This window comes from Talpa europaea (genome assembly GCF_964194135.1).
Source record: "Talpa europaea genome assembly, chromosome: 8".
Lineage (NCBI taxonomy): Eukaryota > Metazoa > Chordata > Mammalia > Eulipotyphla > Talpidae > Talpa > Talpa europaea.
The window spans coordinates 12,120,685-12,144,657 of NC_140075.1; the positions used below are offsets into that span (position 1 = coordinate 12,120,685).

At 68.2% G+C, this 23,973-nt stretch overlaps 1 protein-coding gene across 1 annotated transcript; it reads left to right on the top strand.

Moving 5' to 3' along the window:
• Positions 1 to 1,454: 1,454 nt before the first annotated feature.
• LOC311175150 (RIMS-binding protein 2-like) lies at positions 1,455 to 22,836 on the top strand (the record flags this gene model as incomplete). Its single annotated transcript, XM_084240081.1, is given in 22 exon segments — positions 1,455 to 1,556; positions 5,227 to 5,277; positions 6,412 to 6,432; positions 10,135 to 10,336; positions 10,469 to 10,608; positions 11,011 to 11,087; positions 12,597 to 12,706; positions 13,515 to 14,275; positions 14,277 to 14,325; positions 15,334 to 15,485; positions 15,736 to 16,176; positions 16,347 to 16,448; positions 16,450 to 16,494; positions 18,065 to 18,523; positions 19,657 to 19,744; positions 19,747 to 19,902; positions 19,905 to 19,967; positions 19,970 to 20,348; positions 20,905 to 20,923; positions 21,219 to 21,336; positions 22,271 to 22,455; positions 22,588 to 22,836. Coding segments are annotated over 22 exon segments (3,969 nt in total).
• Between the last annotated feature and the right edge of the window lie 1,137 nt (positions 22,837 to 23,973).

Consider the following 23,973-nt stretch of genomic DNA (forward strand, 5'->3'; position numbering starts at 1 on the left):
CTGGGGCTCGCAGTGGCCTGTGACCGCGTCTCTGGCTCGTGGATTTCGGGCCGTGGGGTGGTCACTGAAGTCGCGGCAGGCAGTGGGCCATCTCCGCAGCAGCCCCGGTGCAGGGCCAGCGGGCTGGGGAGGGGCCGGGCCTGGCGGCAGCAGTGGGGTCAGGTCCTCACTATCTGCCTGTGCCATCCCCACACTGCAGCGGCAGCGAAAGTGGGTAAAGGAGCCGGCGGGCGCCCCTTCTGTGTTCCTGGGGTCCTCTGCAACAGCAGGGACCCAGCGCCGTCTGCGGGGTAGTTGCCGCCTCCACTGACAAGACGGCGGAGGAGCCTGGGGCTCAGCTGCTCCGCGAGAGCCTGGACAGGCGGGGGCGCCGGGGACGCCCCTCACTGCAAGCGCCCCTCACCTCGTGCCCGTGCCAGGGGCTTTCTCAGGAGAGCGGCCTCTGGGGCAGAGGGTGGGTGGCCAGCAGAGAAGGCGGAAGAGCAGACTCTGCTCCTGCCCCTTCCCCAGCCTGGAGCGTAAGGATAAGGCGAGAGAACAAGTGCCCCATCTGTGCGTGAGGCGGACACAGCAGGTTCAAGCCCAGGGGTCACGGCAAGCACCCCCAGTGTCGACGGGCCGCGCCCCCAGAGGCCAGGTCCCAGGTGAAGTTGTGGCTACCTCGTCCGGTCTTTGAAGGATCCAACTTTTATGTAAAAAACGGATTTTCAGAAATGTCTGCCACAAGGACATTTGGGTGTGTATTTCTTTATACAGCGGGAGGGAATGGAAGTTGGGCTCTCAGCTCAGCGCCGGCCCCCGGGGTGGCCTGGGGGAGTCATCGGGGGTGGGGGCACTGGGGGTCAGTGCAGATGGCCCGGGGCTCTGGGAGGCCTCCCTGTGGGGGACAGGCCGGAGTGGTGGGCAGCCCCCTCGCCCCAGGAGGTGCACCTGCCGCTGGGTTCTGGGCCCTGGGTGGGGAAAGGCCACTGGGGCGCAGGTTCCACCCCCGCTCCCCAGAACAGGCTGCCCTGGCCTAGAGCTGAGATGGGGTCTCTGGAGAGCGCCAGGTGACCGAGGGCCTCTGAGCCGCGGGCCCAGCTGGGCGAGCCCCTGCCTGCCTGCCTGCGCCGCCACGGCCGCCCCACTGTCGCCGTGGGGAGTCGGGACCTTGGTGGCTGCCAGAGCGACCAAACCCGGCGCCCGCAGAGCCTGCGCTGCTGCTGGCACAGCTGGGAACCGGAGCGCGAGGAACCTGCTTGGCAGAGACACTGGCCTTTGCTCACCTGTGTGCTGCTTTTACAGCCTGAAGTGGAAGCGGGAGCCCGCTCAGCTACGGGGGCGCTCCCCAGATTCCTGCTGCTGCTCCGGGAAAGCCTGGGAGCACTTGGGGTGCCCCCCGGGGCGGGGCAGAGGAGTTGGCACGGGAGGGGCTGACCTGCCCATTCCATATCCCTGTCCTGTCCCCACAGCACATGCGAGAGGCCACGGGGCGGCGACAGCAGCTGGAACTGGAGCATGAGCAAGCCCTGGCCGTGCTCAACGCCAAGCAGCAGGAGATCGACCTTCTGCAGAGGGTGAGCTGCGGGCAGGTGCCTGGCCGCAGGGGGAGGGTCGGCGCAGGGTGTTGGGTGCAAGGGGAGGGATGGGTGGGATCCAGGGTGTTGGGTGCAGGGAACGGCTGGGAGGGCACGTGGATACTGGGCACAGGGGTGAGGGAGGCTGGGGGGCGGCAGCAGCGGCCTTTCTCACAGGCCAGGCTGCCCTCTCCTCCTGGGCTGGGGAGGGTCCCAAGCAGTCGTGCTCATGGCCTGGCCGAGGCAGCGGAGCAGTGGGAGGTCCTGGGGCTGCTGCAGGGCGGGGAGGGAGCGCTCCATGCGGGACTGGCCGGCTGTGAACCGCGAGCCTCCGGACGGCGTCCATGGAGACAGGACACTCACACTCGACTCTGCCATGTGCCCGGGAGCGGGCGCTGCAGGAAACATGGGGACTGGTTCAGAGGCTCCTGGGGCGTGCTGGGGACAGGGCCCTGGTGGGGGCCCTGGTGGGGGCCTGGACTGGCCAAACACCCAGTGGTGGCGGCGGCAGCTTGGCCACGCCCGGGGTGGCGGTCATGGGGCAGAGGTTTGCTCCTCTGCGGGGGGTGCTGTGGGGTCTCGGAGAGAGCCTGGAGCCCCATGGGGGGTCCCACGGAGGGATGGAGGACGGGGGAGGAGGCCAAGGGTGCGCTTCAGAGTGTGGGCTCGGTCCTGAGAGGCCCCGGCGAGGAACACACCCGTCCTTGCTCCTCGGCCCTGTCCTCCCGTCCTCCTACCTCCCGCGGGCACGAGGACCCTCCTGTGGAGCCCAGAGCTGGCGGCCTGCATCAAGGTCCCCCTCGTTTCCTTCCCGAGGCCGGGGTCCCCACCCCGCCGCCTGTCCTCCCCTGGGGCCCTCCCAGTGAGGGCTCCCCACGGGGGGCCAGAGGGACACGAGCAGAGGCTCCTGCTGGCCGGTGCTCTCTCCCCGGCCGTGCGGTCCCGTGTCCCTCTGCCACCATGAGGCCCCGCGGCCGCCCCTGCGGCCGCCCCCGCGGGCTGAGCAGAGCAGCACCGGCCATCGCCCTGACACGTAGCCAGCCCGGGGCTGAGATGGGAACAAGATGCGGGCGCGGCCCTGCCCCGGGCTGGGCGAGCGTGGCCATGCCTCCCGGCGGGCGAGCGGTGTGAGTGGCTGGCCGGGCCCCCGGTGGCGGCAGCTGCGTGTCCAGCGGCCACCGGCCTTCGCGGGCACTCCTCCCTGCCCCGCGCGCTCTGCCACACGCCCTTCCCGATGCCTGACGAGCGGCTCTGCCCCTGACTGGCCCGGAGCAGCCCCGGGCCTCGGGCCTGCGCACGCCGGCCGGGATGTGGGTGCTCTGGGTCCCGCTGGCTCTGGGGAGCCGGCGTCTCCACAAAGGTGCATCCTCCCTGGAGCTGGCCGCGGCGGCGACCTTGGGCCATTGCTTGGATCTTGCACGAACTCAGGACTGCCAGTCCCGACTGCTAATTTTAACAGCCCGCTCTGATGGCCCAAGCGGCCGCCTGCGCGCAGCCTCGGAGCTGCACCCGGTGCTCCCTTGCCGCGGACCCGCCAGCTGGGCCCCCCCCCAGCCTCTGCCGCTGTGTCTCTGCAGGCCGTGGGTGTCGCCCGCCGGCTGAGGGTGACAGGCCCCGCGGGCTTGTCTGCCCCGTCTCAGGTCTATTGTTACTGTTTGTGGCGGGGAGGAGCCCCCAAAGCTCTTGGAGCCGCTGCTGCTCCCAGCCTCAGGGCGGAGGGCGTGTGAGCACAGGAACAGGTGTCTGGCTGGGCTGGCGCCCAGGGCCGCCCCCTCTGTGCCACTGGGAGCGGGGTGTGGGGGGTGGGGTGGGCAGGAGGGCAGGAGAGGTTCCCTTGCAGGTCTCTGCAAGAGGCTCCTTCCCACTTCCCACGTGGGGACACTCCCTGCTGCCTGGGCTGCGCCTGCTTCAGCCGGCTGGCTCCTCCTGGCGCCCCTTGAGAGAGGCAGGTGTGGCCGGGAGACGACGCCTCAGGCTTTGGGGGTGCTACGGTGTCTCGAGGCACCTGAGGCAGCCAGCCGGACACCACGGGTGCTGGTGCCCCAGGAGTGGCCTGGGCAGGCGCGGCTGGCCAGGGTCCCCAGCCCCTGCGGGAAGGGCCACTTCCTTTTGTAACAGGGTGGTCCCCAGGAAAGGGGGAGGTTCCCTGCCCCATCCAAGGGAGGGTGGAGCTGAGCAGGAAGAGAAGAAGCTGAAGAAGAGACTGAGGAAGGAAGGAGCAGGATGGAGCCAGGAGACCTGGAGGAGGCGCATGGAGCCTAGAGACACGTGAAGAAACTGCGCTTGTCTTTTGGTCGTGGACGGGGGTGACACAGATGTGGGTGAGACCCGTGGGGAGGTGACAATGGCAGCTTTTATCTTGATGTTGATTTTGCTCTTTTCCTTCCGGGCTTGTCCAGTTGTTTGTGACCCTTTTCTGTGGGTCCCCACTGGAAGATGCTTTAGACTTGTGGCAGGCCTTGGGGCCTTGCTCTGGGCCAATCCCATTTGGATGGACTTTTACCCACGAGGGGACGGGTAACTTTGGGTGCTTCATTTAGAAACTAGAGTCTTTGCCTTACCTGTATTGTTTCCTAGTTTTATTAAAGTTCCTTCCCATTAAAGTCTCCTATGTTTTGTGTTGATGCGGCGGATGGCAGAACCCATGTAGAATAGGCAGGTTTGCGGGGTTTGGGCTGCCCCTCTCCCTGTCCTATAACACTTTCACAGCGCCCCGCTGTCCACCAGGACCGGTGCCGGGCAGTAGAGCGCGAGGGGCCAGCAGCTGTGCCATGACTGCGAGTCCAGATGAGCTGGGCCCAGGCCTGAGCTGGCTGGGGCCCTCTCCCCCACTCCCCCGCCCCCATCCCCTGCTGGCCCTCAGGCCCTGCCGCTCCCCCGCTGGGCTGGCTTTGCTTTGGGCCCCACATGGGTCCTGCCCCTCGTGCTGCCGTGGTTGCCCCCACTCCCCCACGCCCGCTGCCGTCCAGAAGGCAGTGCCCTCCCCAGCGTCCCGGGCGCCTCTGCTCTGAGTGCTGCAGTCGGGGGCTGCACCCGGGCCGCCGGGCTCCGGATGGATGGACCACGATGGGCACCGGGGGACGCCAGGCTCCAGGACACACTGCGGGACACACTGCGGGACACACTGGGCTTGCTGTGGCCGTGCAGCCCTGAGACGCCTTCGGGAAAAGGGGTGTCGCTGTCGGGGGCAGAGAGCTTTGCTTTGAGGCCCGGAGAGGGTGGCCTCTGCGGCAGGCTAGCCGCTGAGGGCGGGTGAGGGGCTCTGGACCCCCAGCCCGGCCCCTCCTCTGGCCGCTGGGCCTCAGCTGACCTAGGGCCGCTCGGGGCCACGTTCCCGGGGCCGGGCGCAGTTTCTGAGGTGCTGAGGGCACGGGGAGGGGGCGGTGGTACCGGAGGCTTCCGGAGCCCCCACCAGGAGCAGTCAGAGCCCCCCCGCATGGCCAGGCCCAGGCCGCCTGCTCCCCGCCGCCTGGGGCCCTTGGGTTCAGGGGCAGCAGCGGAGCCCCCCGAGCCGGCCCACCCTGCCCCGGGTGGGGGAGCACCGGCCTAGCCCGGGCTGGGGCTCGCGAGGGGCTGCAACGCAACCGCCCAGCGCCGGCAGTGCCGATGGTCATCTCTGCGCCCCGCTCCCCTTTAACCATCTGCTCTTTCTCGCTTTTCTCCCCAAAAGGCTCAGGTCGAAGCGAAGAGAGAACATGAAGGAGCAGTGCAGCTGCTAGAGGTGGGCGTCCTGGCGGCGGGCGGGCAGCGGGCGGGCGCTCCTGGAGGGGCTCCCTCCGCCCCTCCCCCTCCCTCCCTCCCCCTCCTGCCTTTCCTCCCCCTTGTGTCTCTCCCTGCCCCCCTCTCTCCTGTGGTGGGTGCAGGCGGGCATGGGGCTGGGGGGAATCGAGCCCCCCTGGGCTCCAGCCCTGAGCGCTGGGGCACCTGCTCCAGGCCAGGCGCCTGCTGGTCCCGCCTCACTCAGGAGACAAGACACAGCATGTCCCTTGGCCACACCCTGCTGCTCCTCCCGCTGGGGCGAGAGCTGCTCTAGGGCATGGAGTGACCCCAGGGGAGGGGCCGGCAGCGGGGTGGGGGGGGGTGCAGGGTCAGCTCGGGCGCCTGGGAAGCTGCTGTGCTTGCACCACCCACCGGACCCCATGGTGGGCTGGCAGGGAGCGGCTCCTTTCCCAGCAGCTGGGGAGCCTGTGTGCGGCTGGCGGGGGATGCCCGTCCTCGGCTTCTGGCCTGGTGCCAGCCCTCTTGGGCGGGCCGGTGAGGCCGCCTGGAGCTCTCGGGCCAGGTCTTTGCTGCTTCGCCTGCACAGCCAGTGGCCTGCCCGCCTGAGGCCTGGGCCCGCCCTGGGAGCCTTCATCCAGACAAAGCACGCCCTTGGGCTCACCCAGGCTCCTCCCGCCCCGCCCTGTCACTGCCCACCAGAGAGAAGGGTGCTCCCCTCTGGGGGTGCTGTCTGCTCTGGGCAGTGGCCACCACTTAAACAGAATCCCTGCCTCTCTTACCTGCCTCCCACGGGGAAGGCTCTTAAAATTGATTTCTCGAAAGCACCACGAGTAATGGCCACCTGAGGGACACGGGCGATGGACGGAGTTGGAGCCCTGGGCGAGGGGAGGGCCCGGGATGCGGGCACCTGGGGTGGGTGTCCTGTAGGGCCGTCTCAGCCCATAGTGTCTGAGCCCCGGCCCCATGGCCCCTGGTTTGCCGCCTGTGCGGTGTCCCGGCCCCCAGCCACCCTGGCGGGCCCACGGGGGCATCACTGGCGCTTTGGCTCCAAGGTGTGGCCCGGGGTACACAGGAGGCCTTTGGCGGGGGTGCGGCACTAGAGCCTGCTGTGACTGTGTCTTGCTTGCTCCCCCAGAACGCGCTGGACGGCATGCAGGTACTTGGGGCGACCCCGTGTGTGTGAGACGAGTCCTCCCTCCCAGGGCAGCGGCGAGCCTGGGCCAGCTCAGCCACCCCTTCTCCCGGCACTTGGGGTTCGGCCCGTTGGGGCAGCTGCAGGGGCACTGCCTGCAGGGCTCCCCAGCTGCACCTGACCCCTCAGCGTTGAGCAGGCCCAGGACCTGGCCCATCCTGCCAAGGCTGCAGCGCTCCGAATTCCGATGGTGGGGGGACGTCCGTCAGCACTGAGTGCCCGTGGGCAGCCGGGGGTGGGGCCGGAACTCCCAGGCCTGGGTGGCCATCGGAATTCGGACATGGCACCTGGCCCCCCGCCCGAGTCCACCCTGCACCGGCCACTCCCTGTGGAACGTGCTGGTCTCCCCTTCCTCCCTCAGTGACCTGGGGGGGCGAAGCGGTTGTCACCCGCGGACAGGGCCCTGTTCTGAAACCCTCATCGTGAGTTTTTGGAACAGATGGCTTTTCTCACTGCAGCGGGTGCTTCTCAAATTGGGGTGCTGAGCCTGCCGCTTTGCTTCACAGAGTGGGTAGGAGGGTGTTAGTAATGCACTCCTGGGCCCCACTGGCACCAGCTGAGTGGGCAGTGGGCCGGGGCCCAGGACTGAGTTCTGATCAGCCCTCGGGCTCTGGCGCAGCTGGCCGGGCAGCAGCCTGGAAGGGCCAGGTACACGGGATCGGCCTCCGCAGCCCGGGCCTGAGCCCCACTACGGGCTCACAGGGAGGGGCCGATGTCCCGACTGTGCCGTGCGCCCGGCTGTCACTGGGCTGGTTCCCCCTGGACGCCCCTGCTGCCCCTCTTTGGGCAGAAGCCCCTGAGCGGGACGGTACCTTCCTGCCCCGGACCTGGCACAGAGCTGCTGGGTGTGGGCAGGTGGCAGGGGCCTGGTCATGTCCCTCAGCTGCTTCCGGGCTGGGTCCTGCCTCCTGGGCAGCCAGGATTTCAGGGTGGGGGTGTCTGGTTCGGGAGGGACTGTGTAGTCCCCAGCGGCCACTGGAGCCCTAGGAGCCAGACCCTGGCCGGCTGCTTCCGTCAAGGGCCCAGAATGTGTGTAAGAGCTGGGGTGCAGGCCAGAGGTGAGAGGGCTCCCCAGAGACAGAGTGGGGAGCAGTACAGGCAGATCCCCTGAAATCCACTGCTGAGGGGAGCAGCGGGGAGACAGGAGAGTCTGCTGCGCCCTGTGGGTAGCTCCCTGGCTGGGGATAGACTCGCCGCAGTGGCTGGCGACAGCTTGATAGTGCAGAGACCAGCCCCTGGCCCCCAGAGAGGCCCTGCACCCAGCCCTGAGGCCCACATCCTCCCTGCTCACCTGCAGTTCAGCCAGTGCTGGGGGGACAGGCCAGCTGGGGCCACCCCCACGTCCTGTAGTGGCCTCTCGGGACCCTGGGGATACATTCTGTCCATGGAGCTCAGGCCTTGGGCCTGCAGAATGGGGTCACCCTAACAGTAGCACATAAGTCACTGCCCAGCCCCCGTCTCTGCTGGAGACCTGCACTGCCCAGGCTGCCCCCCTCTTGGGACCACCTCCCTGGGCCGCCCCGGCCCCGCCCCCTCACCCTGCGCCACGCCCCCAGGCAGCTGCCCAGGCCCCGCCCCGCCACCCTGGCCCCGCCCCACCCAGGGCCACCCTGCCCCCCCCCCCCCCCCCCGCCCAAGCCCTTCCCCTCCCCGCCCAAACCCCGCCCTCCCACCCAAGCCCCGCCCCAGGTCCTGCCCCTACCCTCCCCACCCAAGCCCCGCCCCTCCCCACCCTGGCCCCGCCCCAGGCCCTGCCCCTCCCCTCCCTGCCCAAGCCCCTCCCCTACCCGCCCAAGCCCCGCCCCCCACTGGTCCCGCCCCCCGCTGGTCCCGCCCCAGGCCCCGCCCGCGGCGCAAGGCCCGCCCAGGCCCCGCTCCACCAAAGGCTGGAGGTGTGTTTCCTGTTTACCTAAAACCTGTTCACGTCCCCCCCCCCCCCTGTTTTTTATTCTGACGTGCTCTCCGTTCACAGGAAGTCACAGCAGGGCAGAACGCCCCTGCCCTGGGCACAGAGCCTGATCAAGACCCCGGGGGCGGGCTGCACGGGCCCAGCGCAGATGGGGGGACCCCTGGCCTCCCCGGGAGCACCCCAGGTGTCGCCGCCCCCAGCAGCCCTCCCGCCACCCACCCCCACGGCCCCACTCGCGGGCCTTCCTCAGCCGCCCGCTGGCAGGTGGCCGTGTGGCCGCGGGTCAGCTGCGGCGCCCGGGGCTCTCCTGCAGCTGGCCCCCCCGGCGCTCAGCCAGCCTCTGCACCGTGCTGAGGCCGCACCCTGGCCCTCCCTGCAGCCTCGCTCCTGGGCTGAGAGCACGCCTGGGGGTGTCCCGCCCTATGCCACGCCTGTGTCCACAAGAGCCTTTCACAGCCAAGCACATTAGCTTTTTAGAGAGGAATCCTGCTGGCTTTTAAAAACGAGTGGAAGAAATTATAGGTTTGGGATCTGTTAGGTGTATTTTTAGCAATAGGGCTTCATCCTGGGCTGAGGAGCTGAAGAGCTTCATGCCAGGGGACGGGGGAGGAGGGTGAGGGGTAAGGGAGGGGGAGCCAGGGGACCGTCTGCTGCTGGGCTCAGGCTGAGGGCAGTTGGGGTCCAGCCCTTCCCACACCTGCACGTGGATGCACATGGAGCCATGTCCACTGGCGCCCACATGTGCTGCGCTCTGGGGCAGGAGCTGGGCCACAGGGGCAGGCCTTGGGACAGCACCCAGAGCTCTGCCCATGGCACAAGAGCCAACCGCGCTCTGTAGGGCGCTGCGGACAGCTGCAGCCTTCAGGGTCCCAGCAGGGCAGGAGCCCGACCCCACTTCTTTTGCAGCGTGTCGCTGTGTGCTGGGGCCCGGGTGTGGGGCACATCTGTGGGGCCTGGGAGCTGCTGCCTCACCATGCGGGAGCTGCTGGGGCTGGTGGGGGCCCTCCCTGCGGGGTCTGTGTGGAGCAGCCTGGCTGCACGAGTTGAAGCCGGGACCCTGGGAAGGAGGGGACAGCAGGCAGGAGCCACAGGTAGGAGGCCAGCCCTGTCCTGAACATGGTCCCCAAGGGACCGCGGCCCTCCCAGGTGCCAAAGACGTGTCCAATGCCTGCCCGATGCACCAGGCTGCCAGGGTCAGAGCAGCAGACCCAGACCCCTCCCCACTCAGGGGTGTTCTTAGGGTTCTGGAGCTGGGAGGTGCCACAACGGGACACACCGCTGAGTTGGCTGGGAGCTGCCCTGGGGTTGGGCCGTGCCTCAGCCACTAAGCGCCTGCACACAGAGCCTAGGACGGCCACAGCCAGTAGGGCCCGGTGCCTGCAGGCCCCTGCGCTCCCCCCCCACGCCCCGTGCCCTCGGGCTGGAGGCAGGAATGCAGGGGGCTTGGTCCTGCCAGATGCGGGTCTGCTGCAAGGCAAGAGGCTGCCCCTGATGCGCACTCAGCACACGGCACACGTAACCCAGATTGCACCACGTACACAAGACGGCACACACAGAACACGCAACAGGTGTGCACCACACACGCAAGGCAGCACACGTGATGGCACATGAGACACGGGCATGCGATACAGTGCCAGAACATGCATATGTGTGCACAGCACACAACATGCACGCACACACGTGTGCACGCGACGCAGGCCGGCACACCGGTGTGCTCGCAATGCCCTGTGCGGCCGCTGACACCTCTCTCCGCGCAGAGCAGGGTGCGGGAGCTGGAGGAGCAGTGCCGCGCGCAGAGCGAGCAGTTCAGCCTGCTTTCCCGGGGCCTGGAGGTGCTGCGGCGGGCCAGGACCACCGACCTGCTGGGCAGCCTCCCACCGGCCCCCCTGGGAGTGCCCGCGCCACCCGACAAGCCCTTCCCATGCTTCATGAACGGACTCGCCGCCTCCCTCGGCAAAGGCAGCAGCACCTCGTGGGCCCCTCTGCCCACAGACCAGAGTCCAGACCACCAGGGATGGGCGCTCGGCCCAGGGCTGTGGCTGGGGCAGGCTTGGGGTGGCGGTGCCTCCTCACAGTGGCCCCACTCCGCAGGCCGCGAGAGCACGGTGGGGGGCCCCACTGTGACCGGGGACCTCATCGGGCCCCTCCCGCTCCCCGGAGACTCACCACTGTCTGCCAGGCCTGCCTTTCTGTCCAGGTCCAGCAGCCCAAGATGCAGATTTGAAGCAGACGTGAGTGCCGTTCATCTGGGGACCCGCTCCTGGAGCACAGGCGACACCCCACCTGCCGCCCAGCCCTTCCTGTCCCAGCTGGGCCGCTGTGGGGCCAGAAGATACCGTGGGGGGGCTGGGGGGTGAGCCCCCTGTCACCCTCTCCAGGCAGGGCCCCCAGGCAGGTCCTGACACCCTGGCTCTTCCTCCCGAGCTGAGCCCCGGGGAGCAGAGGGGCCGTTGTCCCCCCACGCGCCCCCGAGCCTGGCAGGGTCTGGCTTGAGAGGACTTCCTGGGAAAGCCCTTCCCTGTCACCCGGGAGCCCGCAGCGGGGCGCTCCTCTGCTCAGATGCGCGCGGGGCGGGGCGGGGCAGGGTGCCCTCAGGCTTCTGGGCCCCCTTAGTCCCTCCGTGTCTTCCGTAGATAGACAATGACCGGAGTCCCAGCAGCTCCAAGCAGAGATACTCAGGGAAGGTCCACCTGTGTGTCGCCCGCTACAGGTAGGAGACGCGGCGCCTCCCTGCTCGGGCCCCCCCAGCCGTCTGTCCACCGGGAGGCTAAACACACCAGAAAGCGGCTCTGGTACAGAGGTCTCTCTTTCACAAAGACTCCCGGCTCTGGATCAGGGCCCCCACACCCCAGGAGGACCCCACCTAACTTGGGCATGTTTGCAAAGATCCTGTTCCCCATGCACGGGTATCGGGGAGCCTCTCAGCTCCCGGGGCCCCTTCCCTGCCCCCGGGGCTTTGCATGTGCTGCTCCCGCTGCAGGAGGTAGCCACGCTCCTCCCCGCCCCCCAGTGCTCCTGCCATGTGTTGCTGGCCCCTGGGCTTGACCTGGCGCCTCGGTCAGACCTGTGGGCATGGACAGTGAGGGACGGTGGGAGCAGCGAGGCTTCGCTGCCTGGAGGTCGGGAGGCCGGACTCTGCTTCAAGCTGAGCCTCTGGCAGGTCCTCCCGTCACCCGGCCATGAAAGCGGGGGCGGTTCCTGTGACACAGTAAACATGGCGCCTGTGGGGTAGGTGTTCCCTTGGCTCTGCTTTCCTCACTGAGACGTCCTGGTGTCCCAGCGGAGCCCACACAGGAGCGTGCTGGCCGGCTGGGCCTGCCGGGCCCTTGACTCTGTTTGAAGGCACACGACTGTCACTCCCCCCATCAGCACTGCTGCGTGGGTTTTCTTTTTGAGGCTTTTTCTGTTACTTATAATTAGTTAGCCGGTCAACAAGAAGGCCGTCTGACAGATGTTTTATCTGCAAGTTGGACATGACCTCAAAAAACATCTTGGGGACTTAGAATGTGGGGTGCCTTCTCCTGGGGGAGGGGAGATCAAATGAGACCATTCCTCAGGTCCTTTTAGCCAAACCCACGCACTTCCCAAGGACTTGTTGCCCTCAGGGAGAGTGGGTGGAGCCTGAGGGATGTTTATGTGGACATGTGAAGCAACGCTGATTGTGTCAGCCAAAGTGAGGGGCAACAGCAGTGCCATCGGGCGTCCCCTCAGGAACTGCTTGGAACTTGGGTAAACGAAGCAGGTCCATCTAGTCAGTGGCAAATTATACACCCATCAAAAAGGTGCTGCTGGCCCATCTCATGAGATGGAAGGAAAGTTGTGCTGCACTGCAAAGGGTAAACAGCACACAAATCAGCAAATGGGACATGTAGTGTGATTCTGCCATGGCTAGATGGTCATATTGACATGCTGCAGAGCTGACTTTCTTATTAACTTAGAAATGTGTAGCTCTGGCAGCACAGGCAGGTTTGAACAGAAATAGCGGATCCATCAATGCATCATCTGATGCAGAGACTCCCACACTGCCGCTTGTTTTCAGATGGTCTTTGTTTGAAATCTGGGGTGAGTCATCAGAGGCACACTGCTGAGCTTTCCCAGCACACACGGGGCATGCCCTGAGCGTGGTTTCCCAGTGGCGGGGAGAGGGCGCCAGCCCTGACGGCAGGGAGGGCCCCGTGGGGTCCCCGGTGCCTGCTGACGAAGGCTGCTTTCTCCTCAGCTACAACCCCTTCGATGGGCCGAACGAAAACCCGGCGGCTGAGCTGCCCCTCACGGCAGGGAAGTACCTGTACATCTACGGGGACATGGACGAGGACGGCTTCTATGAAGGTCTCTGTTAGCACGCGGAGGGCGCCCAGGGTCTCCCGACAGGCCAGGACCCTCACTCCTGCTGGCCCCGGTTCTCTGCTCTGTGACCCTCCTGGTCTCGGAGTCACCAGCTTTTCCCCTTGGGGATGATGGGGAGAGGGAGGGTCCAGTTTTTAACTCCGAGCAGACCCCGGGGCTCACTGGGTGTTCTGGAATCTCAGTCTCCACGGAGCCTCCCAGACGCCATTCCCAATGCTCGGGGCCGCAGCCCTGTCACCAGGATGTCCGCTCCTGCTCATTCCGGCTGCCCAGGTGCCCTCCCCCTGTCCCAGTGACCGCCCACGAGAGAGGCTCTCACCCCAGAGGGTGCCCACGGTTAACCTGGCGCTGTCTGGCCCCACCTACTGACAGCCCCGTGTGGTCATCTCCCACGATCTGAAATTAGGAAATGTGAAATCCCCTCCCCAGAATGCTAAATCTTCGTCATCTTTTGACCTTGAACACGTGATGGCCCCAGAAGCTTCATACATCAACATCCTAGAGGGTTTGCTTCATCATTTTAGATTTTTTGGTACAAATAGAAGCTGGGGAGTGGTTAGAGGAGGGCCTGGGGACGGCAAGTGCTCAGTAACGTCAGTCATCCTCACCACCACCTGCCCCGTGCTCACCACCACCCCCTCAGCTCCCCGGCTGCATTTCCAGTGCACCCTTAATGAAGGCCGGCCTCTCCCTTCCGCCTGGCCTGGATCGGGCCAGGAAGAGTCGAGGCCTTATGATAGGGCAGCCCTGCCCCGAAGCGCTCAGTGACGCGGCTGTGCTGTCCCAGCAGGTGAGCTCCTGGACGAGCAGAGGGGCTTGGTACCGTCCAACTTTGTGGATTTTGTCCAGGACAGCGAGTCCCGCTTGGCCGGCACGCTGGGGAGCGAGCAGGACCAGAACCTCATCAACCATTCGGGGCTGGGCTTGGAGGGGGGGCGCATTCTGGACCTGCAGTCGCCCACGCACACGGACCTGGGTGTCCCCGCTGACACGGGGGCGCCGGAGGTGAGCCTCGACGACGCCGGAGAAGACACCGTGCCTTACCCTCGGAAAATCACCCTGATCAAACAACTCGCCAAAAGTGTCATTGTGGGCTGGGAGCCCCCGGCCGTGCCGCCGGGCTGGGGCGCCGTGAGCAGCTACACGGTGCTGGTGGACGCGGAGCCCCGCCTCAGCCTGGCCCTGGGCAGCAGGACCAAGGCCCTGGTGGAGAAGCTCAACCTGGCGGCCTGCACCCACCGCATCTCCGTGCAGTGCGTGACCAGCCGGGGCAGCTCGGACGAGCTGCGGTGCACGCTGCTGGTGGGCAGGGACGTGGTGGTGGCGCCCTCCCACCTGTGCGTGGATAACATCACGCAGATCTCCGCCCAGCTGTCCTGGCTGCCCACCAACAGCAACTACAGCCATGTGATCTTCCTCAATGAGGAGGAGCTGGACATGGTCAAGGCCGCCAGGTACAAGTACCAGTTCTTCAACCTCAGGCCCAACATGGCCTACAAGGTCAAGGTCCTGGCCAAGCCCCACCAGATGCCCTGGCAGCTGCCCCTGGAGCATGGGTGAGAAGAAGGAGGCCTTCGTGGAGTTCTCCACACTGCCCGCAGGTGCGCCTCCTCGCGGACGCCCTGGGGCGGGGGAGGGGCTGCGTCCTGTCCACGCGCCTGGAGCGCCCAAGGAGCCCGCCAGAGGCTCAGGCATGCGTGGGGGGCCTGGTTGTGGTTTGGAGAGACTCCGTCAGCACTTGCATCACCAGGGGCTCATCCTGCATGAGGCAGGGGGACGCCGGGGCTGGGGGCGGGCGCTTCCTGCGTCCAGGTCCAGGGCCGTCCACCCAGCTCCCTGAGGGCCGACAGCTAATCCCAGCTGCATGGGTCTGTGAGGCAGGACAGCCCCCACATGTGCTCTTGGGCTCCCCGCACCCGGCCCAGACTCCTCTCCTCTGCACGGGAAGAGGCCGGCACCCCCTCGCACGTGCCCCCTGGGAGTCTTGGGGGCGGAGGGGTGGGGGACGGCCCAGCCCGCACGTTCCTCTCCTTCTGCGGGTCCTGCAGGCCGCCAGGGTGGAGGCTCAGCCTGGAGCCTCAGACCCGCCCCCCGCGTGAGACCCATCTGTCTTCAAACGAGAGGACTGGGGTTCTGCACCCTCAGACTGGGGCCGCGACCAGCAGCGTGCAGAGGGGGTCCTGCTCCTCCTGGAGCCCCCAGGGCGGGACGTGATCCCAGGCTCTGCCGAGTTAGCCCCTCCGGGTGCAGGCCGTCAGCCCAGCGCTCGCTGTCCTGGCAGGAGCCTCTGTGCATGCGCCAGCCCCCGCCGCCCTGGGGCCCTGGGTCTCTCAAGTCCAGGGAAGGGGGTGCTGGGGGAGGACAGGGCGGGGCATCCTCTTGGGCCCTGCTCCCCTGGAGTGGGGTGGGGAGGCGCGGCCTGTGCCCCTGGCCCGCCGCAGTGGGGAGACAGCCTGGCCTGCTGCCGCCTCCCCGCCTTCCGCTCTCGCCTTCCTCCCAGCCGCTGTCCGGCGCCTCTAAGGACTGTCTCCTCTGAGGTGAGACCAGTGGTGACCTGGGCCGCTCACCGGCCCCGGCGCTGCCTGAGCCTGCCTGCCTTCTGCCCCCAGGTACCCCGGCTCCCCTGCAGGACATCTCCGTGCAGGCCGGGGCCACCCCCGCCACCGTCCTGGTCTCCTGGAAGCCGCCCACCTTGACGGCCGCCGGCCTGTCCAACGGGGCCAGCGTCACGGGTTACGGGGTGTTCGCCAAAGGCCAGCGGGTGTGTGGGCTCACCCCCGGGCCACGGCCCCCCACCTGCCTCCCTCCCCTGCGCCCAGTGCCCGCGGCCCGGCAGGTGGACCCCAACCCACGCCCCCAGCCACGGCCCTCCGGGGCGCCACGTCCAGAGCGTGGGCAGGACGGCACTGCCCCGCAGGGTCTGTCCCCAGAACAGGGCTGCCCTTTCCTTTGGTCCAGCGCCCGGGCCAGTGGGCGCCGGGCAGCCTGGTGGCTGCCCTCTCTGCATGCAGGAGGCCGAGCTCATCGCACCCACAGCAGACAGCATGGCCGTGGAGCTGGCCCGCCTGCACAGCCTGGACGCTGAGGCCCTGACTGTGCGGACCCTCTTTGCGCAGGGGGAGTCGGTGGACTCTGCCCTCGCTGCCATCCCCCCCCCCGACCTCCTGGTGCCTCCACCCCCCCACCCCAGAGCTGTGCCCATGCCGAAGCCATCAGCAAGTGCCGGAGCCCCCGAAATCAAAGACGACCACCATGCCCGGGCCGACGAGGGCTGGGAGCAGGGCCGGGTGCCCCCTGCCCACGGGTGCAGGCTGGAACTGCCTGCCGGTCCCGGGCGGTGCTTGCCCTCACCCAGCCGCATCCTGCCGCAGCCCCAGGCGGCCCCCGTGTCCACCTCCGTCGCCAAGGCCATGGCCCGGGAGGCTGCGCAGAGAGTGGCCGAGAGCAGCAGGGTAAGGCGCCGTCCCCGGCCCCGCCCCGGATGCAGGGGACCCTCCGGCACCCGCCCCGTGTCCTGGGGTCCCGCAGCCCTGGCCCCGCAACCCTGGAGCTTGGAGCCTTCCGCTGGCCGGCAGGCCCCCGCCGCCCTCCCAGCCGGTCACCCGGCCCTGTCTCCTCCAAGTCAGAGAAGAGGAGCGTGTTCCTGGAGAGGAGCTCAGGGCGCTGCGCCGACTCTGACGAGCAGGATGGCTACTGCTCCCCGGAACCCCCGCGCCGGGGCGCCTCCCTCGGTGGACGACTTCCTGCGGGGCTTGGAGCTGGGCAAGCAGGTGAGCAGGCGAGGGGCCAGGCGGGGCTGCGCTGCCCAGGGTCCCGCGGGCTCCGGCCAGACGATTCGCCCTCGCATCCGGGCGCTGTCCTGGGGGCAGCCAGGGAGCCTTCTGGCCTCCATGTGGGCAGCACAGCCCTGTTCTTGGCCGTTACTGGCAAACCGCCCCGTGCTGGGGTGAAGCGAGTGCACCCCCCACTTCTGCTCCACCCAGGTGACCACTGTCACCACGGGCCCTTGGAAATGTCCTTGGGTGACAGCAAGGATGCAGGCTGGACGGCTGGAGGGTTGGGAGCGGGGCCTGCCTGGCCAGTCCTAACCTGGGGACACCTCAGAGGGCCTGGCCCGTTCCTGAGCACACTCACACGAGGCCTGACTGGACATACGAGGTGGGGGCACGTCCTCGGCTGCCTCACAAAGCCCCGTGGGGAGTGCCCATGGCGGCAGTGTCCTCACCCGTAAGCCTCAGTCAGTGTCCCTTCACTCAACGTGACAGAAAACCAAACTGTCTAACATTAGCAGCTGGAAGAACAAAGACATCTAGTGGCCTCCGCAGGCCCCCTGGGTCTGGCGCAGAACTGTCTCGTGGCACAAAGTGGCTGCCAGGGCTCCAGCCATCACACCCTCATGTGACAGCCCCTGGGGAGGGGGGAGGGGCCGTTCTCCTGGGGCTCACTCGCTTCACTGGGACAGGGGGCTCTCCAGAAACCACACCAGACTTTGCCCACACACCTCTGGGCAGACCAGGGCCTCGAGCCCTCTCGCGGGTTCGTGGGAGCCCTTGCTGACTCCCTGTCAGACGGTCGGGGCTCTGGCCACGAGGGAAAGTGGGTTTCTGTGGCACGTTGGCTAAGTCTGCTGGGACGGCCACGGCCAACGCCACAGCCCAGCGGCCAGAACAAAGCCCTTTGTTGCTCCAGCCAGGGGGCCGGCCCCAGGTGAGGTCCGTGCCCTGCGCAGGCCCCTGGCATCGAGGCCCCATTGTAGGGTTGCATCGCGGCCGGCAGGCTGGCTCCCCGCTCCTAGAGCCTCAGGCTGCCCAGCGAGGAGACGGGCCCACACCCCTCCCCTGGGAGAGCGTGACCTGGCGGGGACCGCGGTGGCGCTCAGGGCCCCCGCCCAGAGCCCTGGGAGCAGAGCCGCCTCTGTGGCCGCTGAGTCTGCGTGGTTGCACACAGTAGGTCTCCTTTGTGCGGTTGCACACAGTAGGTCTCCTTTGTTGTGCTGATAAAGAGGGGTGCCCGCCTGTTTGCTGTGAGGAGTGATGGAGGTTCTCCTAGTGCTGCAGACCCACATGGAGTGGCGGCCTTGATGGCCTTGACCAGGAGGGGCTCTTCCGTGAGCCAAACTGGGGGTGGGTGTTTGCGGAGGGGCAGGAGGTCTGCTGGGTGAAGAGACCCTTCGTCGGATCCTCTCTAGTGAGTGTCTTGCCCAGAGCCCCCGCCAGCGGCCCAGTGCCGTGCCCCAGCCCAGGAAAGCAGGCCTCTGCCAGCACACACCTGCCAGCACACGTGTCAAGCGTGCCCCTGCCAGGCATGCAGCTGTCAGCACACGCCACATACTTTCAACAGGCACCTGTCAGCCTCGCCTGCGGTGAGCCCGATGAGGCCCAAGAGCAAAGCCACGTGTTCCCCAAGGAGCAGCCCCGGGCGGGCCCCCAAGGCCTGTGCTCCGCGGAGGGGTCCCGGGCTGGCCCAGCTGTCACGGTGGTGGGTCACTGCAAGTGGTTGCTGGCGCGCCTCCTGGATGGGGACCGCCCTCCGCCTGAGGGGACGGGCAGCCGACACCCACGGGAGATCAGGGGCCACGCTGCCTCGCCTGCACGGCTGCCACTGGTCCCCAGTGATGCACATGCGCCTGTCCCAGCCTTCCCTCCACCGGGAGCCCCTGGACCCAGCCTGGCCTTTGTGCACGCCACATCTCCTGCCCTGTGCCTTATGGAGGGTCTCCCCTCAGCCCTGGCCGCCCACCCCCGTCGGCAAGGACATCAGCGAGGCGCCCGTGTCCTTGGGGCCAGCCACCGAGAGCAGGTGCCTGACGCGATGCGCGTCGTGTTGTGACAGCCATGGTCAGCAGCGCCGGGCAGAGCGGCTCACACCACACAGCTTGGGTTGCTCAGCTGCCTGTCCTGGCTGGGCACTGCGGAAACGCTGCTGGGTGGGGCTGGGCTGGGCTGGCAGGCGCCGTGGCCAGGAGCAGGCGGGGCTGTATGTTCTGGGGCTCCTGGTGTCCAGGGGTCTGCGGGAGCCTCCAGCCGCCCCACCCCCAGGCAGCTCCTGCCCACACTGAGCTCCAGCCCCGACCCAGGCACAGACGTGTGGTGCCCGGGCCCATAGCCCCTGCACACGGATGAAGCTGCAGCCTTTGCTGGCCGGCCTGCTGGGCGCTGACGGTGCCTTGGGGTGGCCACCCGCAGGTGTCGCTGAAGGTCCCCAGATGTGCGTCAGGGGCACTGGGAGCCTCTGCAGGCAGAGCAGGAGCCGAGGGGCAAGATGATGACTGTCCACTCCCACTGGCTGGTGCTGGCTAGGCATGTGGGGGCCGCTGCAGGCCAGGCCTCAGCCAGCAGTGCAAGGTTCCACACCTGCCCAGTCCCTGGAGGGCAGACAGGCAGACAGCCTGGGCTCAGCAGGCACCGAGGCGGCGAGGGTCCGGGCCCCTGGACACCGGGCCCTCTGTGTGGGGTCCAGGGCGGCAGGAGCCAGGCGACAGGAAGGAGGGGCCAAAGGGGCGCGGGTGCAGCAGCAGAGCCGAGGGGCAGCCATGCCGGACAGGTGTTGTCTTTTGGGACTTGTCCAAAGGCCTGTGGACCGCTGCTTCCTGAGCTCTCTGGGTGCAGCTGGCAGGCCGTGGGTGCAGACCTCCAAGGCGTGGACAGGTGTCTCGGTCAGCGCCCAGCCTCCTCCTCTGCCTGGGCGGGTTGGCGCCACTTCCCTCGGCCCAGTGTGCTGGTGCTGCTCTGGCTCCCCAGGGGCCGCTCTGGGGTGCTGTCCGCTGCTCTGCCCCCCACCGGCACCCCTTAATCCACTCTGTTTTCATTCCATAGCCCGCAGAGCATGCCCCCCGAGATGTGCCTCGAAACTAATCCTGTCTGTTTTCTTTCCTCCCACGCCCCCACTTCACGCCCACTCTCACGCCCGGTCCCTGTCCTCATGAGCCCCAGGATTGCTCCCGGCCCTGGGGCCCCGACGTCAGCTTCCTGGAGCAGCCCGAGCACCCCCGCCAGGCCCAGCACAGCAAGAAGCTGTTCAGTGTCCCGAGGTAGCCGAGGAGGACGGGGAGCCCTGGGAGCTGTGGCATAGACCGGGCGCAGCGGGCGTCCCCCGGGCCCGAACGCGCAGGCCCGCCCGGCCTGGCAGGGGAGACACGGCCTCACCGGGCTCCTGGCTCCGGCCTTGCCCAGGGCCCCGGGGGCAGGCTCCCACACCGAGGACGCCCCGCTGGAGGACAGGAGCTGCCGCTTCGGCCGCTGGGCCCCCGGAGCCCGGACAGCGGCCTGGACTGCGGCAGCGAAGAGGAGGAGTCGCGCTTCAGTGCCCGCCGCCCGGCCTCCCTGTGCGGCCCGGGCCCGGGGCCCTGCCCCTGCCGGAGGGGCCTGCGGCCGCGGCTGGCCCGGCGGCGCGTGCTGACCCGACAGAGCAGCGTCGAAGAGGACATTGGGGAGCCAGGGGGCCCCGGTGACGTCGTCAGGAGCGATGACGCCCAGCCCGGCCCCAGAGACCCGGCCCCGGGAAGGATGGCTGGGACGCGCCCCCGGGGCCAGGCGCTGCGCTGGAGGCGTGCAGGACAGGCTACCGAGCGCCTGGCCGCAGGGCAGCGGGCTGCGCCACCCAGCCCCCCGCCGGGCCGCGGAAGGCCCTGGGGGGCGTGCCGCCTTCCTCTGCCCACCTCCGCTCACCGACCGCCTTCTGCATCTCCGTCCCGGCGCGCGCGGCGCTGCTGCCTCTTCCCGCGCGCTGGGTTTCTCACACTGCATTGCTTCCCGGCCGCCCGGCCCCGCTGGGCCCCTTTCCCTTGCTTCAGAATAATGACCCCCAGCCCGGCGGCGCTGGCTGCTTTCATAAAGGACAACTGAATCTACATTTTAATTAAGGGTTAGCTGAGCCGGGGCGGCCCACGTTTGGCCACACTTATTTTTCTCAAAACGCACCTGAGGGACTGACGACCGCGCCGTCGTCGAGGCTGTTCCCCCGGGCCTGGCGCGGGCGCCGCGGCCCGCAGAGCGGGGAAGGATGGCGGGTGAGGCGGCTTCTGCTTGGCCCCCGAAGCCCGCCTCCGCCGCCCGAGCTCAGGATGAGCCTCGCCTCTCAGCCCCGGGCGGCCCGCCCCGCCCCGCCTCGCAGGCTTGCTGGTGCATGCGGGAGCAGGGCTCCCGGGCTCCGTGCACCTCTGCGCTGTGTCCTCTTTCCAGAACTGGAAACTGGGACCAGGTGAGGCTGCGCGGGGGGGGGCCGAGCCCCAGCGACGCCGCCCTCTCTTTGTTCCGAGCGTTTGCTTCGGCAGCTGAGCAGCCACAAACACCTCCTTCACCCCCACCCGTGTGTTGCCAAACGATTCCGGGGGTGAACAGCTTTTTTCTCTTCCAGGTCAATCAGCTAACCTTTCAGTTAAAAGCTAAGTTTAGTTGCCTTTAGAGCTTCTGCTTCTAGGTTGATTGATTTGGCTGATTTACCCGTCCCTCCCTGAGGCGGCGACGCTCACGCCTGGCTCCGCTTGTGTCCCCAGATCCTCGGGAACCCGGCAGCAGCCGGCTGGCCGGACAGGGTGGACCCGGTGGGCCGGAGGCTCTCCCACGGCAGCGTGGGTGCCCAGCGGGCCCGGCCAGCGGCCAGCCCGGCCATCGGTGAGTGGGCCTCCCTCTCGCACCCCTGGCTTCAGGGAAACACTGCAAGGGGCGTAAGGCATGGCGTGTTGGGCCAAATGGGGGTGTTCAGTTACCTGCTGCCGAGCAGGCGGGCGCCGCAGCGCCACGCCCAGGCTTGGGCCTGGCAGAAGACCACGCTGGCCTCGTGCCCCGCGCCTTCTGCACCTGGCTAGGCTGATAGGGGCCAGGGCGGCTCAGTGGGACCTGCAGGAGGAGGACCCCAGGCACCCGGCCCTCCAGCCCGCGACCCGAGTCCTGACTCCTTTTGGGAATTCTGGCACTGCAGCCGGTTCAAGTGGGCAGATGGTGCCTGCCCTGGTGGCAAGCTTCGTGGGCAAGCCCGAGCCCTCAGGTGTGGGGCCACGGGGTGGCAGGGCCCGCCTGCCGGGAGGGCTGGTGGGGCCGGCGAGCAACACACAGGGGCCTACGGCACTTTCAAAGGGACAGTGGTGTGAGCCCCGCAGCTCCCCCAGCGGGGCCCACGGTCGCGGTGGGAGGTGGGGCCGGCGGTCAGCACCGGGCTTTGGCTCCTGGCAAGAGCCTAATCTTGGGGTACCTCGCGCTTGGCCCTGCAGTGCCGTCTCCTTTCCTGGGGGGGTCTGAGTCTGCAGGACACACGCCTCCTAAATGTGTCTGTAGTGAGCGGTGTGTGCACCGGGAAACAGAAGTCCCACACTTTCAGCATCCCCTGGGGCCCCTAAATTTAAGAAAAATGCCCCCCCCCATTTACAAAGATGGAGACTCTGGTCCCTCCTGTTAGTACCCGGAGGGCCGAGCCTGTGCAGCCTCTTCTGAGAGACAGTCCAGGCCCCGGGCTGGGCCGCCGCCCCTCCCCATCCACCGCAGCGCGAGCAGCAGGACCCGGCTCCTGGGCCTGTGGCACCCACCTCTCCCCCTGCCCCCCGCGCTGCAGATGACTATGGCGGGCGGGAGGGGCTCTCCCCGGACTTCTACGAGGAGTCGGACACCGACCCTGGCGCCGAGTTGCTGCCCGCCAGGGTCTTCGTGGCTCTTTTTGATTACGACCCCCTCACCATGTCCCCGAACCCCGATGCGGCGGAAGAGGAGCTCCCTTTTAAAGAAGGCCAGGTCATCAAGGTGGGGGCTTGGGGTCCTTGAGGCAGGCCCTCCGGGGGCAGGGAGTGCCGGGGCAGGTCCCCGGGGTGGGGCGGGGTGCTGGGGGCACGGGTGGGGCGCGGTGGCGGTGCCTGACCGCTCCCATGGCCCCAGGTGTATGGGGACCAAGACGCGGATGGGTTCTACCGCTGGGAGACGTGCGCGTGGCTGGGCCTCATCCCCTGCAACATGGTCTCCGAGATCCAGGCGGACGACGAGGAGATGGTGGGCCAGCTGCTCCGCCAGGGCTTCCTCCCGCTCAACACGCCGGTGGAGAAAATAGGTGAGGAGGCGCCCAGGTGGGCTGCCTGCCGGGCGGGGGCTGCACCATCGCAGCAGCTGCACGCCCGGGGTCGGGGCTGAACCGTGTCCCCGCCAATCACACGCTGAAACCCACTCCTGGGGTGGAGTCAGGGCTGGGGCCTCTGGTGGGTTGGGGGCCTGGTAGGAGGGGCGGAGGCAAGCGGCTGCCCCAGGATGGGCCCTCCTCAGCCGTGGCCCGTGGGGCGCAGCCTGACACCGGAGGGGCGCCTGGGTGTGGGTGTGGCCCTGGCAGACACCCCAAGCAGGAGGGGCGCTGGGGACACTGGGGATCTCAGGGGTGTTGGTGGGGCTGCGCCTTGGCTCCCACGGGCTCTGCTTCCCCGGAGGCGTGGCGCTTCCCCCAGGTCAGGGACCTCCCCGGAGCCAACGTGCAGGCGTCGCGCACCGACGGCGTGTCGGGTGCGGCTGGAGCGCTGCCGCCATCTCCCGTTCTCCCCGGAGCCCGGAGGACCCGCGCGCTAAGCAGCCGCGCAGAACCCCGGCTGAGCACCGAGCCCTCTGCTCCCGGGGCCGCCGCAGACAGAAGGCCACGCCGCGCGGGGGAGCGCGGGGGAGGCTGCGGCGCGTCCGGAGCAGACGGACTGCCGGGTGGACTGCCCGTGAGGCGGGGCGGACAGAGGCAACAGGCCGGGCGGGAGGGCGGAAGGGCCACCTGCCCCACTCCGGGGCCAGGGCGACGCCACACAGCCGAAGGCCGAAAGCCAGAGCCGGGGGCTGCAGCCGCACAGCCCCGCGTGGCAGGGCCTGTGGCTCAAGCCTCACGCAGGACGGGGCGGGACAGAGGGCACCACTGTCTGGGGGCTCTCCCGTGCACCCCGCTGCGGAGACCTGGCGCTCCAGGCGCAGCCACCCTGGAGTGCAGCCCACAGACAGGGAGACGCGCTCACACGCGGCCGCTGCCTCGCCCGGAGCGTCAGGGAGGCCGCCGGGCCCCCAGGAGTCCAGCTGGCACTGGCCGGCAGTGAGGCCGCTGGGCCCGAGGAGGGTCCGAGCCGGTGTCCCGACTGCGGGGTGCGGGCTGCGGGGTGCGGGCGCCGCCGCGAGCAGCTAAGATGCTGGGCCAGCCACTGGGCTCTGGGGGAGACAGCGCGGAGGCCCCATCCCTGACAGGCCCTCGGCGCCTCCCAGCTCGAGCGTGACCCCTCTGGCGGTTCTCCCCTGGGGGGGGCAGCGCCA